Source organism: Ambystoma mexicanum, chromosome 2p (genome assembly GCF_040938575.1).
Source record: "Ambystoma mexicanum isolate Mex_15411 chromosome 2p, UKY_AmexF1_1, whole genome shotgun sequence".
Classification (NCBI taxonomy): Eukaryota; Metazoa; Chordata; class Amphibia; order Caudata; family Ambystomatidae; genus Ambystoma; species Ambystoma mexicanum.
The window spans coordinates 719,119,367-719,135,916 of record NC_090923.1 but is presented as its reverse complement, the minus strand read 5'-3'; the positions used below and the strand labels follow the sequence as shown (position 1 = coordinate 719,135,916).

At 48.1% G+C, this 16,550-nt stretch overlaps 1 protein-coding gene across 3 annotated transcripts in view; it reads left to right on the top strand.

Moving 5' to 3' along the window:
• The window catches only part of CLIP3 (CAP-Gly domain containing linker protein 3), a 199,709-nt gene that overhangs the window by 169,959 nt on the left and 13,200 nt on the right, over positions 1-16,550 (top strand). For 2 of the 3 annotated variants that reach the window (XM_069644314.1, XM_069644313.1), the window contains exons 9-12: positions 11,435-11,572; positions 12,858-12,992; positions 15,359-15,482; positions 16,083-16,147. In XM_069644314.1, coding sequence (XP_069500415.1) covers positions 11,435-11,572; positions 12,858-12,992; positions 15,359-15,482; positions 16,083-16,147 — 462 coding nt within the window. Of the gene's footprint in view, positions 1-11,434; positions 11,573-12,857; positions 12,993-15,358; positions 15,483-16,082; positions 16,152-16,550 lie in introns of all 3 variants that reach the window. The other variant, XR_011302001.1, reaches the window with a different exon arrangement.

Genomic DNA, 16,550 nt, shown 5'->3' with positions numbered 1-16,550 from the left:
TCTTGCGGAGTTCCCTGGCCTTAGCCATACTTTTGCTAATTATTGAAGTAAAATTATTTATTGACATCCTTCCCCACCCCAACGTCGACCCTCGACACTCGACGACGGCTGGAGAAGACATCGACCGTCGGCTGCTGCACGACGGATCTGGGCCTCGGAAGGCCGCTGGCCTCGGCCCGGGCCTAGTAGGCCGCTGGCCTCGGCCCTGCAAGTAGGGAGAGTGGGGGGTGGTACATACTCTTCACTCTTAGTATATAGGTACACCTTATATATTTCCTACACTTACCAGCCCGCTGCCTCAAGGTGCGTATGGAGGGTACCCCTTTCCAATTCTGCCCCAAGTGCAACCGCAAATACCCTTGGGTCGACAGGCCCGCCACGTGCAATCTCTGCTTGCCGAGGGACCACCCCGAAGCGAACTGCAGAGCGTGTAGTAGGTTTAAGCCTAAGACACTTAAGGACCGTTCGACAAAGCGTTGGGCCCACCACGCCAGGCAGGCAGCCATGGCAGCGGAGGGCGCCTTCAGCGATGGCAGCGACGCCGTACTTTCGGACGGCGAGGGCATTACGGCGTCGAAAGACTGCCGAGCGCAGGTCCCCGACCTCGGAAGGTTGTCCGGCAGGGCGGCTATGGGGAAGACCCCCGGCGACGCAAGCGCTACACACCCTACACACACTAAGCACACTAAGTCCAACCGAACCTCGACGACGTCGACTTCTCGGAAAGAGGCACAGATAGAACGGTCCGACTCGGTGTCCTCTGGGCGCTCTCGATCGAGATCGCCGCATGACGCAAGGCAATCATCCACTCTTGCCAAGAGTGCCTCGCTCCCTAGATTAACGGAAGTTCGATCGTCGGAAGATGAAGACGACTTCCACCCCCAGGCCGCGCTCCAGGAGACCGAGGCCGCAGTTAACACCAGCGAGGCCCCACGCTCAAAACAAAATACCTCTCCCGACCCTCGACGCCAGGCGTCGAAAGTCTCTGAGGCCTCCAAGGGGCAGGGAAAACATTTTTCCACGCACGGGGAGGGGGGGAAACAGCGGAAAGCACAGCCTTCCACTCCTGTAAGACCATCCTTCCACCCTAAGCAGACAGTCAAACATAAATCTACTGGGACATCAACATCCAGCAAGGCTACCCTGGATAAGTCCTCTAAGTTGCCTACTAAAGCCATACCCTGTTCCAAAGAATGGTCCAGTGAAGACATAGACAGGGTCATGTCAAGGATGTCTTCCTTAGCTGATTTTTATGACAAGAACCCAGAACATTTCCTTTCGTATGACCCTCAAGGGGCCACACCCTCAGGCTCCTCTGATCCTATCCCCCTAAGTAAAAAGGCCCGGTTCGAAAGATCTGAACCCTTCGAGGTGCAGCCTTACTCTACTCCATACTCTACTCCACACCCCAGATACCAAGGACAGCCTTTCCCTGAAGGGGACCAGGAGTTTACAATTATGGAGGAACAAACCGGGACTAAATACTATGCGAATGATGAGGACCTGGAGGAGGTAGAGGACGAGCAGGAAATTTACAGAGTAGATTCCCCGGTAGAAAGCGAAGCCCCAGTTACCGACTCGCCAGTTGATAACCAGCCCCTCCTTAATGAAGTTCTCGCTCGCGCGGCAGAACATTTTCACATCGACACCCACGGTGTACAGGAGGAAAGGGACTTCGCAGAAGAGTTGGTGGGAGAAAGGAGGCCGGTCGCTCAAACCATCCCTATCCTTAAATCCATCCAACGTAGAATAGATCCATCCCTGGTGAATCCAAACCTCACCAGAGCCGTCAACCCCAGAGTCGAAAAACTTTTTCGGGCAGCCCAGTCTGACCCTCTTTATATAAGAGGACAGCTTAAACCAGACTCCCTAGTGGTTACCAACACTCGGAAGAGGGCTGGGACACCCTTATCGTCCTCAGAAGCTCCTCCCGACGAGGAGAGCAAAAGACTATACGGGTTTGGCAGGAAGGTAGCCTCAACGTCTGCCTACCAAGCAAGGATCGCAAACTCCACCACCCTATTGGCAAGTTACAACTGCCATCAATGGGAAGAGGTCGCGGCACTCATAGCCTCTGCTCCTGAACCGTTAAAGGGCCAGTTGGCTCGGATCTCGGCAGAAGGGAGAGCCGTGTCTGGTTGCATATTAAAAGCAACTTTCGACGCCGCAGACAACGCAGGAAGATTGATAGCAGAAGGTACTGTTATCAAGAAACATGCGTGGTTACGGCAGTCGGGGTTCAAAACAGAAACACAGGCTTCATTAATAGACAAGCCGGTGGAACCCGATCTATTGTTTGGGAAAGCGGTCGAAGACGCACTTAAGAATGCCAAGGACGAGTACGAGACTCTCAAATCCCTTGGCCAGCTTACCAACAAACCCCCTAATCAGAGGGGGAACAGTAATTTTCGTCGCCCACGCGGCCAAAATTCACAAAGAGGCAACTATGCCCAAGGACAGGGTACACAATGGAACAACAACCAGCAGTCTACCCAGAGTTACAGCAAGGGTAACAAAAGAGGTCGTGGAAGAGGCAGAGGCAGCCCCAACAAGGGAGGTGGCACGCCTCCACCAAAGCAATGACGCTCAGTTCAGGGTCCCTTCTCACGCAACCCCAGTAGGGGGACGCATTTCCAACTTCACCCAGGCTTGGGAAGGGATCACCTCAGACAGATGGGTGCTGTCAACAGTGTCCACAGGATATTGTATAGAATTACTGCAGCGTCCCCGGAACCACCCTCCACGACAAAGAGTACACTCCTTAGAACATCAGAAGATCCTTCTCGAGGAGATCGCCATTCTGCTAGAAAAGGACGCAATAGAACTCGTCCCAGGACACCAGGTAAACAAGGGTATCTATTCAACTTACTTCCTTGTGCCAAAGAAAGATTTAACAATGCGCCCAGTATTGGACTTACGGCCTGCCAACAAGTATGTCAAGCCCCAAAAATTCCGTATGACCACGCTGCAAGAGGTAATCCCCCTCCTAAGAAAGGGGGATTACATGGCAACCTTGGATATGAAAGATGCTTATTTTCATATTTCCATGCTCCCAGCCCACAGAAAATACTTGCGCTTCAAGGTGGACAGTCGCCACTACCAATTCAAGGTACTGCCCTTCGGGATAGCTTCAGCACCAAGGGTGTTCACCAAGGTACTGGCGGTGGCAGCTGCACACCTACGCAGGGAGGCAATCCCAGTGTACCCTTATCTGGACGACTGGCTCATAACGGGGGAAACCCCAGGAATTTGCAGGACAAACATTCAAAGGACTATCGACCTCCTCCACGAATTAGGCTTCTCTATCAACGAGAAGAAGTCAAGTCTGGTGCCAAGCACCTCAAAACAGTTCCTAGGAGCTATCCTAGATACTCAGAAAGGGTTGACCTTCCCTTCGGAAGAGAGAATTCGGAATATACTACTGCAGATTCCACATTATCAGTCAGGTCAACAAATAACGGTACGCAAAGCAATGCGGTTACTGGGCATGATGGCGTCATGCATTTACCTGGTCCCCCACGCGCGTCTGCGCATGCGTCCCATGCAGGAATGGTTGGTGAAACAGTGGTCTCAGGCAAGTGGTCAGTGGGACGATCTAGTGGTCGTTTCGCCAACACTCGTACAGAGCTTACACTGGTGGACAAGAGAGAATCTCACAAGGGGAAAACCCTTTTACGATCCCGAAGTACAGGCAGTGGTGACTACAGATGCATGCCTGACTGGGTGGGGAGCTCACCATCTCCACCACACAGCTCAGGGTCTCTGGTCTCACTCAGTAGCCAAGAACCACATCAACCTGCTGGAGCTTCTGGCAGTATTCCGAGCGCTTCGGGCGTTCGAGCCCCATCTGCTAAACTTGTCGGTGCAGATCCGGACGGACAGCACGACAGCCATGTTCTATCTGAACAAACAAGGAGGGACTCGTTCGCCAAATCTGTCCAAGCTTGCCCAGAAAATCTGGATATGGGCACTCAGACGGAACATCTTCCTGTCATCACAACATGTTCCAGGGGAGCTCAATTCCCTAGCGGATGCCCTAAGCAGAGACTCCCTCCCAGAAGAACACGAATGGGTCCTTCACAGAGATATCGTAGAAGATCTCTTCTCTCAGTGGGGTTTCCCCACTATAGACCTATTCGCCACAAGCGAAAACAAACAATGCCCAGGATTTGCATCCAGGTTCCCCCAGCCAGACTCCCAAGGGAACGCCCTGTGGATGAACTGGTCAGGGATGTTTGCGTACGCTTTTCCACCAACTCCTCTCATCAGGAAGGTGGTGTACAAGATGAACAAGGAATCGATGACGCTCATCCTAGTTGCTCCCATGTGGGCGAGACAACCATGGTTTCCACACCTACGCAGTATGGCGGTGTGCGAACCCATCAAACTCCCAGCCTGGTACAACCTACTGTCCCAGCAACAAGGTCAAACAGTGCACCAGGAACCCAACTCAATGAACCTGGCAGCATGGCTCCTGAGGTCATAGAGTTTGGGCATCTCAATTTACCACAGAGGTGTATGGACATCCTAAAAGAATCCAGGAAACCAAACACAAGGCACTGTTACTTTGACAAGTGGAAGAGATTCGTTATTTGGTGCCAGAATAAACAAATCAACCCAGTTGATTGCACTCCTTCCAACGTTGTAACATACATGCTCCACCTGCTGGACGCAGGTTTGGTTTTTAACTCTCTGAAAGTACACCTGGCAGCCCTCTCGGCTTACACCACATCCCATAACAAGGTATCGTGGTGGAAAGTACCAGTAGTTAAAGCCTTCATGGAAGGAGTAAAGAGACTTCACCCTCCTATTTCGAACCCACCGCCAGGATGGGACCTCAATGTGGTGCTAGCTAAGCTCATGGGCCCCCCTTTCGAACCCATGCATAAAAGTAGTCTCAAACACCTGACTTATAAAACGGCCTTCTTAGTAGCCATTACCTCTATAAGAAGGGTCAGTGAAATTCAGGCTCTGTCAGTGCAGGATCCTTTCTTTACTATCCACAAAGACAAACTGGTTTTACGCACACACCCTAGGTTCTCACCTAAATTTATATCTAAATTCCATGTAAACCAGTCCATCGAGCTTCCGGCTTTCTTCCAGAACCCGCAAAGCTCGGCTGAGGTGAAACTACACACCCTAGATGTGCGTAGGGCGGTCCTCTACTATGTAAACAAAACCAGACCGCTAAGGAAAACAGATCAACTATTTGTCTCCGTAGCTACAGGCAGAGAGGGAGATCGCGTCTCTAAAGGCGCTATCTCGAAGTGGATTATCAACTGTATACAGCTGTGTTACTCTCTTTCTGAAAAAACTCTGCCTTTTACGCCAAGAGCCCACTCTACTAGAGGCATTGGGGCCACTCTGGCTTTCATTGCAAATGTTCCCCTCAACACCATTTGCAAAGCAGCTACTTGGAGCTCTATTCACACTTTTACTCAGCATTACTGCATTGACACTCATTCCAAGACAGATACACAAGTGGGACAAGCGGTTCTGAGACACCTGTTTGCTCATGACTCTTCTCACATCCCACCTCCTTCTTCTGGTACTGCTCGCTAATCTATGCACAGCATGTGATCTAAGCAGATTCCACAAGCCTCAGAAGGGATACATTACTCACCGTAATCGTATTTCTGATGCTTGTATCTGCTTAGATTCACATGCGACCCACCCTTCCTCCCCTCCGAGAGAAGGCGCATGATTGCTGGTAGTCTTACCTTTCTGTCTATCTGCTTGGATTATCAGTACTCACGCTACTCCTCATGCTTCCTCATGTCAGAAAAAATACAATCTGAGGATCCTAGACGCGTGAGGGATCTTGGGTACAGTGGACGTCACACTAGGGATAGTATTACTGGCACGCCTGTGTCGATGCCCATTTTCGAGTTTCGAAAAACAAACTGTAATACTCCGCAGCTTCCACTAGATGTCGGCCTATGCACAGCATGTGAATCTAAGCAGATACAAGCATCAGAAATACGATTACGGTGAGTAATGTATCCCATATAATAGCATTCCCTCCTCCACCCTGAAGGAAAGCACTTCGCTGGAGGGTCCATTTAATTCATTCCTGGACCCGGGCCTTTCATCATGGCTGCCGGGGCTGTAGCGTGTAGCTGAGGCTGTATACCTGCCTATGTGAAGCTGCAGGCTTGGCCGCAGGGGAAATCTAAAGGCCAATTGGTCTGGTAGCTGGCAGGTGATCGCCGGCCCCCACCAAAGGGCAACACCTATGGGCATATTCCACCCTGTCTGGCCCCTGGATAACCAAGAGGGTGAATCATTGTAACCTGCTCCGCTGTCCACCATCGACCGCACCAAGGGTAAGCATCCCACCCCCACACCTGTGTGCTGGCATTGATGCTCGGGGTATCCGCTTTCACCACCACCTCCAAGTGGCTATGAGACCTGCTCTCACGGTCCTTGCCCGCACCCCTAACTTCACTGGTGCACCGATTCACCTCCGAGATGTGTGCCCATTGCAGAACTACACTGTGTGGCATACACCCTGGGGACTGATTGACTTCCTTCTCTCCATTTTAGTGACCGCCTAGTCCACCCTAACTCCCACTGGATCACACAGCCGTGTACCCTTCTATCCTTTCCTGCATTCATTTGCCATTACCGAAACGCTGCCTCTCATATGCGTTGCTCTCATATCTAGATGCTCCTAACCATGCACTGCCTTGATGACCTGCTGTATGCTCTTCCTTGAAATTAATCAATATTTTTAGTGCCTGCTTTATTTTAAAATTTGGATGTGTTTTACATCTTTGCATCCACCATTTGAGGGCCTGCTTGATTTTTTGAATTTGGGTGTGTTTTATGAGTGGCTTGCATAAAGGTAGCACCTAGCAGTGTTTTTGTGGGACGGCCAACTACAGGCCTAAGACCTTGCTGCACCGCCACCTGCCTCCCTTGGCTGCTAGGCCACCTGGTGACATTTGTGCATTGTGCAGCCTCTCCATCTGTCCTTCTTTCTTCCACCTCTATGTCACTCTCCATCTCACCCATCCATTCTAACTATTACTCTATCACCTATACCTCCTCTCTCACGAAGTCTGGAAGGAAAAAGTTTTTAAAAGATCTCTTGGCCTATAATCATGGCCTACCTATTGCTGACACCTACATCAGTGCTACCTCCAGACAGACTATCACTGATATCCTCTTCTATGTCTCCCCTCTCCAGATCTATGGACCTCCCATCTGATCTCTACCCTTTTTCCTCTTCACCCATTAATTGCGGCACTAGTTGGGAAGTACTCTTGGCGCACTTCTCATCCTCTAGGGTCATCATTAATGTCTATCACAATGGCACTGTCATGGCCCAGGGTACTCAACCAAATATGTGTCTCTTTGACAGGTACCTGCCGGCCTTCATAAAAATCTACCCTCTTCAGCTCCTCCTCCCGCCTCTCTCTCTGCACCTCCTTCACCACCTTTGACGGGTGTACCACATCCCTTTACCCCTCTGCCGAAAACCTTCAAAGGTGGTGACTGGCTCCACTTTGCCACTCTGAACGCTCTTTCTGCTGTCAAACACTCTTCTGACAGCTGCCTCCTTCCCAAAGACTTTGATCTTGACGTCCGTGCTCTTACCGAGAGGTGATTCAATGCCAGCTCAGTCACTGCTTTGACTCCCTTCTCCTTGACGGCTACAAGATCCTCCCCAAGCCTCAGCCCAACCGACCTGGTGGTGGAGTAGCCCTGACCTTCCCTGAGTGGGTCCCTACCTCTCTCATACCCACCCAGCCCTACTTCTCCTTTGAAAGCCTTGTCTGCAAGGTTGGCATCTCTCCGACTCTCTCTCTCACCCATGCCACTATCTACAGGCCCCCTGGTCCTGTGTCTGTCTTCCTCTCGGAATGGGCCAACTTCACTTCTTCTCTTCTGACCTCTAAACTCCTCATCATTGGAGACTTCAACATCCACCTTGACTCCACTGTTCGTGCCTCTTCACTTCTCCATGATCTCTGCACCTCTCACTTTTCGCCCCTCTGGTCCTACCCACTCTGCTGGACACACTCTTGATGCCTTCATCCCTGCTTATCTCCCACTCTCCAACCCTCTCACTACCCCTCTCTCCTGATCTGACCACTCTTGCTTCTCTTCTCATCTGGTACCTCTCGGCCCCCTGACCGAGCCTCCACCAGCACTGCCAGCTTCCTTTGCAGTCATCAGACCGATGAAACGAGGGTCAGCTGCTGCATTTTCCTCCACCTTCATCCCTCCTCTTGACTCTGCCACTGATTCTGTCTTCGTCTTGCTATCACTAATACTCTTGACATTCTTGCCCCTGTCATGAGGATCCACCTGAAACCTGCCTCCAAGCAGAACAGCTGGTACGATTCCGACCTAGCCGCTCTGAAATGCAAATGCAGTGTTGCTGAACGGTAGTGGCAGACCACGGGCTTATCCTCTGATAAACTGTTGTCACCTTCTGAAAGGCAATGCCGTCTCTCTATCCGCTCCTAGAAGAGGGCCGACATCCAGGTTGTATTTCTGGAGCCTCTAACAACACGGCTGAACTCTTCAAAATATGCAAGGAACTAGCCAATCCATCTTCAGTTTCCACCTCGCCTCTTCCTTCTCAGGCCCTCTGTACTGCACTGGCCAACCATTTCACCTCTAAAACGCAGGACATTCTGACCTCTCGCTCTTCTTCCCCTTCCTCCATTCCCCCTGCACCCTGTCTCTCTTGGCCTCTCCTCCACCCCCACCCACTCTCTCCTCCTTCTCACCTATCACAACGGATGAGCTCTCTAGAGTAGTGCACTCAATGAAGGTCTCATTCAAACAGGTGTCTCCCTGTTCTTCCAGAGCCATTAAGGACAACATTTCCTCCCTTGCTGACTTCTGCAACCACTCCTTAGCATCTGGCTATTTCCCTTCTTCTCTCAATCACTGCCTTGTGCACCCCCTCCTAAAAAAGCCTTCTGTCGACCCCTTGTGTCTGCCCAACTCCCGCCCTATCTGTACTACACCCTTTCTTAGGAAACTTCTGGAGAAGTTGGTCTTCTCCCAACTCACCCGACACACTGAGCATGCTGGTTGTCTACATGGCGATTAATCTGGATTCCGAGCCTCCAGAGGCATGGAAACTGCTCTCCTGAACACCCATGAAGAACTTTGACTCTAACTCTCCTGCTGTTCTTATCCTGCTGGACCTCTCTTCCGCCTTTGATACAGTCAACCATTCTATCCTCATAAAGTGGCTCCGAGATACTTGTGGTATCTCAGACCAAGAACTGGATTGTTTCAGCTCCATCCTCACTGACAGCCCTTCCGAGGTGCTCCTGGGCTCCTTCTCCTCCTCCACCACTCTCTCTACATGTGGTGTTCCCCAAGGCTCTACTCTCTTGCCCTAGCTTTTCATCATCTCCTTTGCAAGGCCTGCTCACCTGATATCTGCCTTCCCTTCTCATTTCCAGTATCACGCAGATGACACACAACTCTTCAAGCTCCCCTCTTCCCCCTCCTCCTCTGTCATCCCTGACTGCCTGTCTGCTATTCGTTCTTGGTGCGCCTCTAATGATCTCTGTCTTAATGCCAGCAAGACCGAGATCCTTCCTATCGGGACACCTGTTCCCTGTTTCCGTGCAGCACTCTGGCTGCCCTCTATGAGCTCACCTCCCTCTGCTTCAACTGAGGCCAGAAACCTTAGGGTCATCTTCAACTCCTCTCTCTCCTTTAGTCCTCACATCTTGGACCTTGCCAAGAAAGCCCACTTTCAACTTCAGCTGCTTAGAGACATTCTCCTTTCCTCACCTTCCCCCAGAAACTCAATGTCTGTACAGCTCTGATCCTCTCCAGGCTAGATTACTGCAACAGCCTCTTCCTCAACCTGTCTCTTTCGCCACTCTGCCCTCTTCAACTATTCCAGAATAGGGCTCTGAGACTTATCCTTGGCCTCATGCCCTGGGACCGTATCTCTCCAGCTCTAAAATCTCTCCACTGGCTTCCGGTTAAAGACCCTTTGCATCATCCACAAGAGTGTCTGGGGCTTGGGACCACGCTACCTGCAACACTCTTACTAAATACTCTCCCAGATTTCTTTGACTTTCTGGCTCCAACTCTCTGCTGATCAGATGTTTTTCCAAACAGAGAGCTCAGGGCAGATTTCTCTCCTCAGCTGGTTCCCTCCTCTGGAACAGTCTCCCTCTCTCTGTCTTGAACCGGATCACCTCAAGTTCCGCAAACAACCAAGACCTTTCTCTTCTCCTCCTCCTTCCCTCTCCTGTGCTAATCATGGTCCCTCATGAGTCCAATTGGGTCCTGGCCTTCTGCCCAATCGCCCCCAGCAACCCTCCCCGCACTGCCCTCTGGGCCCACACCCGCCAGATGGTTTTTTGCCTCTGCCCTGCACTTACCTGTTGGGCGGTAGACCCCCTCGCCTGGGATCTCTCTGCCCATGCACCTGCCCGTTGCCTCCCCAATGGACACCTCTGGCATTTCCTCCCCTAGGCACCCTAATTGCACCTACCCCCACCACCTAACTCCTGATTTTTCTTCTCATTGCACCTGCACGCTGCGAATGACACAAGGCCCAATAGGACCGCTGTTCCTTTCATTTATTCATTGCCATTTTCATTTTTTTATCCCTTGTTCCTTTCCCCTGTGCAACTTTGAAACACTGTCTTGCTGTATAAGAGTCTTATAAATATCCAATAGATACATAAATAGTGAATTTGGATTTTCCCATCCTTCGTGATTTATTGGGAGCCATGTCAGAGTCCATCAATGTAAAGTCGTAATCTGTTCAGCTTATCAATCAATATAAGACATGTCTATGGATGGGGTATTTGCTGCTCACATGCCTCCCTATTTGTTTAAAGAATTGAACATGAAGAAATATTTTGTTATACTCGTTGCAGAACGGAGACAGTGAACAAAGAGGGGTGAGCGAAACAGTCTCAGCTCTATGAACAGATTCAATTAATTGCCTAGCAAATCTTTTGAAATATAGGCCAACTAAAAGTTGGTTTTGATGCTTCCTTCTCAGACATTGTTCCATAAGAAATGCTCCCACTGGAGTCCTCTCTATGAAGTACATACATCCCATATTCTAGCCTAAAATGGGGAACGCTTACTCAATTGAATTTGCAAGGATACAGCATCTAATACCTTAAAAATTGGACTGAACAGCCACTCATGTTTTTATATTATAGGCGCACAGGCAGAACCAGTGGGTCATTATAGAATTGTGCTAGTGATAATGGTTCCAATATTTTTTCCTAAAAACATAGTTGAGGCGGGCCAATTATACATTTACATCACATCTTTAAAATGGTTCTAATGCAGTAAAGAGTCTCAGTGTTTAGATTTGTTGTGATTCTATGACAGTGGCATTACTTTGATCAGGGTTTAGTTAGTCCCCAATGTCCGCCATTGATGTGCTGTTTCAAGCCGACTTTCTCTTCTCTTTTTTTAGGGATGTTTGCTTCTGTGTCAAAAATCACTAAAGCCCCACTGGAACAAACACCTTCATCAGTGACCTCCACTCCGAAGACTCCACGCATGGACTTCTCCCGCATGACGGGCAAGGGTAGAAAGGAGAAGAAAGAGAAAGGTGGCTATGATTGGAAGTATACAATCAAACATACTGTCTAGGAGTGAACGTTATGTTGGCCTCTGTTGATTTGTGTTTACTGACCCTGCATCTTTTACTGCCAGATAAGAAGCACCAGAACCTTCTGAAAAACATAGAAGTACGGCCAACATCATGCTTTCCCTTCATTTAGACGAGAGGCCAATTAGTGGCTTGTGAGAGCGTTTAGATGCAAGCCCATGTACTGATCTCTCTGTAACTTGAAAGGAAAAAATCTTGGATCAGATAATGCTAAACATACCCTCGAGTAATTGCTATTATTCAAGTGCTTAAATGCCTCTGCACAGGTTCAACTTTAACATGTTCTCTCCTATGGTCTTAAGCCTCAGGTCCATAAGCGCATTTCTCTCTAATTGTTATATGGCGAGACTGTGGGGGTTCTTATTTCAAAATTGTACAAAACACGGAGGGATATTCTTTTGTCATTAGTCACTATATTATATTTGCTATGTGTTATGTGTATTATCACCACTGCAGGCAATAAAGACATTAGCAGAAGCAGACACCAAAATTATAGAGGTTATTCATTTGTTCTCGTTCTTATTACCATTTGATTTGAACAGAGTGGTTTTACACTCTGTTTGCCTCTACACAAAGTGGTTTGTTTCATGTTTCCGTCCTCTTCACTGTATGCCACGCATGGTTCCGTTTAGAAAGGGAAATTCTTACTGTTATTTAGGGTTATTTAGACCCAAATCTGCCGGTGTCAAATGACTTTGGAAAGAGAACCTACTGAATGAATGTCCAGGATTCAATTGTGTTTCCATCAACCAATGGCATTCAAAATGGAGGGAGAAAGTAAAAGAAAGAACTTGGTAAAAAAGTGAAAAGAATGCATGATGCCACTTTTTCTGGTGCCTCCTTCTTTAAAAAGCATGGAGATGTGTATTCTACAGCCATCAACCTTTTTCTGCCAGTTGTGTAATTTATTGACATTCAGCAGAATTGTATTATATTCATCATCTCACAACACACAGTATATTGGTTGTATGACTGCTTCTTTTGGTGTAGTGTGTCAGAAATTAGTGTAAAGATGCACTAATCGGGCTCACCACTGTTGCACTGTTCTCTTCATGTATACATATGAAGCATCATTTGCTTACAATTGTTTTTTTGTTGAAATATTTACGTATATCATTGTCATCCTGTGTCTTGATTACCGTGGCAGCTGCACAACTAGACATTGAAGATGTATCCACAGTCTGTGCAATATACAACTTGCTGAAATATATGTTTAACTCATTAGCTCTGCGAAAGAAATCACAATCGGTAGCAAGTTTGGACCGAGAGGGGCTCAAGGTCGATGTTGGAGATCAGGTGCTGGTGGCTGGACAGAAACCGGGGATCGTACAGTTCTACGGAAAGACTGACTTTGCTCCAGGCAAGTGCCCATGTGGCTGTGTTGTTTTCCTGCTACTTCTCAATTTGTGTTTCCTGAAACTCAAAGCATTCAGGAGAATGTTAGCAATGCACAAAGTATCTCTTAGTTGTTTTGGGAGAATAGCCGGATCAGATTGTCAAGGTGAGTGAATATTTATAAAGTTCCAAACATTCATATTTTTGTTTATGTACTTGTAATGAGAACAACACTAGATTAGTCGCATCTTACTGCATTAACAACAAGCACACACGTGGCTGAGGCAGCATCCTGGTAGCAACAGTGAGTGACAAAGAGGCAGGTGCGGCAGCATTACATTCCGGATATGAATAGCTGAAGCAGTAGCCAGGTGCAAGATCTGTGTTAGCAATGTTGAAGAATCATGTTTCTGTCTCGTGTTATACAGTGGACTTACAAAGTAACGAGGAAGAGAGGAACCCAGTCGGCACCAATAAGTAGCGTGCAAGGGGTATCGGTATTGGACATATGAGGAGTCAGCATACATGTGTTTTAAGCTTTACTTGGAACTGCATTACGGGTTGTTAGGATTTCACTCCAAGGGGCAGGTTGGTGGGGGTCCATTACCGAGAAGGACTGTGTAATACTTTGGTAAGCTTGTGTGGTGTGTTATCTTTGGGTGTATCTGACTGGAGCTTCCAGATGCTGGGATTCAGGATTGAGGTTGCAGGAGTGGTGTTCAGTGTGTCCTGCGGATCAAATGGTATGTGGTAGCAGATGCAGAATGCTCATCAAGAATGAGGAGGATCTGAAAGTAACTTAATGATGAGTGCTAAAGCTAGGCTACTATGCAGGCCAGTCTTGTTAGATACTTTGCCTGGTTCCTCAGCTCATTTTGAGCAGCTGCAGATCTCAAACCTTGTCAGCTGCCGGTGCAAATTGGTTGTGGTTCCCTCTCCTCTTTGGGAGGGGAGCAGGCAAGCAAGGCTTTGATGAGAGCAAAGGGACAGAGGGTGTGACAGGGCTGATCCCACTGAGCCAAGGGAGGAGAGCACTCTCCTCACCCAGGTAGTTTGAAGTCTGTCTCTGAAGTTACTGTGACAGTTTCGCTACCATGAGCAGTCTCCTGAGGTTGCAGGTTCCAGCAGGGCTTCCTCACATCCAATCTTCAAGTCACCTTCTTCATCCATCTCATCTCTAAAGGTCTAAATGTAACCGAAGCAGACCATCCACATTTATGGCGCTATTGGGTTGCGGGGGGAGCCCAAAAAGTGATAGATTGATACTAACATTTTGTGGATCTCCCAATTAGTCAAGTCCACCACATTCAAACTGCATAGGATTTTTTCCCTGGCATACTCCCCTGCACACATAAATATGAATTCAGATCTGCAGCCAGACCCTCATTCAGAACTAGTTTTATCTGATCAAAGTTACGGTGACTGGGGCTTAAATAGCTATGCACATATAGAGACACACTTGCAGCCTGTTAATTCTTATATAGGAAGAATAGTCGGCTGGTGGACTCTGCACTGGATTTTACATTGGGATCACAGGGATGCGCACCCTTGGGGTACAGCAGTGATGTCATCCTTCACATTTTAAAAGGTTGTCACCAGCAAGTAGTGCCCACACAGCCACCTGTGCAAGAGTGCTTGCACAGTTGAAAACCTGGTGCATGGTGTACTCGGACCTGAGAGGCTTAAGGTCCTTCAAATATGGTATTCACGTCTTTGATGTGTCCTTAATTTATGGTTCATGGGGGAAACACCTTGTTTGCCAGAAGTGAGGATACCCGCAACATTCTGCCCCTTCTAAAGTCACTGAATTGAATACTGAACGTTTCTATAATCCGCGTTGGAGTTGATTAGAGCGGCCCCTGCAAGTTGCTGATCCTCCTGCTGGACCAATATGAGCAACATTTACAGGATTTTTATTTGGTGAAAGACACTCTTGGCAACCATCCCCGTTTTGGAGTTTATGCTCCTAAGAGCATACCGAATTATACCTACGTTTGTTCCTCACCTTTTATTTAAATTGTACTTGTTTGCAGATGGAGGTGAAAGCTGGGAAAGGAGTGCATTTTGTTTAGTTGGCGGTTTGGTCCGAGGACAGAAGTTTGTCATTGGACCAATTTAGTATGAGACAGTTGGTGATCAGGCCACGTGATACTGTCATTCACTGCCTCACTGCTAGAATTCTAGGGTGGGATGGTTTGAGCCACATTTTATTTCTAATGTAGTGCTCTTAGTGTAACCTTTTTCTAACGATCACTTTTTCCAAATCTTTGCTCTGTACACTATCTGCCTAGCTGCTGTTCCTCTTGTCCCTCATGAATAGGTAGAAGGGATGTGGCAGATGTCCTTGGAAGCATAGCTGACGCCCTCTGTGAATGTTGTTCTCTTCCCTAGGTTACTGGTTCGGAGTTGAGCTGGATAAACCCACTGGGAAACATGATGGCTCCGTATTTGGCGTTCGCTACTTCACCTGCCCCCCAAAACATGGCGTCTTTGCCCCACCTTCCAGAGTGCAGAGGTGTGGTTTCACATCGTTTTGTTGTATTTTAAAAAAAACGTTATTGTCAATGAGAAACATTTCTTATAAGGGCTTTTCCACCAAACATTCTTGACTGTAAAATGGTTATTATACCAAGGAAAGAACAAATGGGATGTTACAGACTGATGTGTATTTTTTATAGCAAATGACATTAACATGTTGAGACGATCAACTTAGTTTACTACCCACTTGATGGGCTGGAGTGGGGACTGTGGTTATGGATAACGAGCTGTGGACATTTCTCCCATAAACCTGCATGGGGGCACTTTCTACATAAATGCTGGTTTCCAATAAATGATTCAACTTTCATAAACTAAGGGATTCGCTTGAACAAGTTGAGTGTCCTGCAGATCTGGATTGGGGGGGCCTGACATAAAGTTATCCCAATTCCCCAATATCCTACTGCATTGTTTGAAGGGTTGAGGGAATGGCTGTTTCATATATGTATATAACATGCAATGCTTAGATGAGTAGAGAAAGAGCAGCAGACAGAATTCTTCATAAGTGCCATAAGAAATGAATAATTTCAGTGGATGGAAGATAGCTCTCCTTTTTAAAGTAACCATTTTATTGTTGCAGAATTGGAGCAGCCAAAGACTCGCAGAGTGACAGTAATTTAGTGAAGAAGGTTCACCAAGTTACTAGTAGGTATAATGTGTTCGCTGGATTTCCATCTCATTATCATTTTGTACTTTGGCAAAGGTTAAAGATTTGTTTTGGGTTACATCACCTGTTCATAATCCATAATGGAATATAGGCAGTGAGCATGATCAATAAGCTGTAGAACGAGTCTGAGAGAGGATGTGGATGCAGCTTCTGCCTTTAAGGGCGGCATTGGTCTTTCCACCCACAGACCCGTTCTTGCCCGCCTCCCCACCAAAGGGCACAGAAGAGCCTCATTGTCTTGGCAGCATTCACACAGAGACCAGGCTAGCAGAGGCACAGAGTCTCTTCTGTGGAAAAACCACATCTGCAAGCGTCGGGTACGCCGGCATGCTACGCTAGCAGGTATTTATTTTCACATTGCCCATAACATGTGTGCCTGAT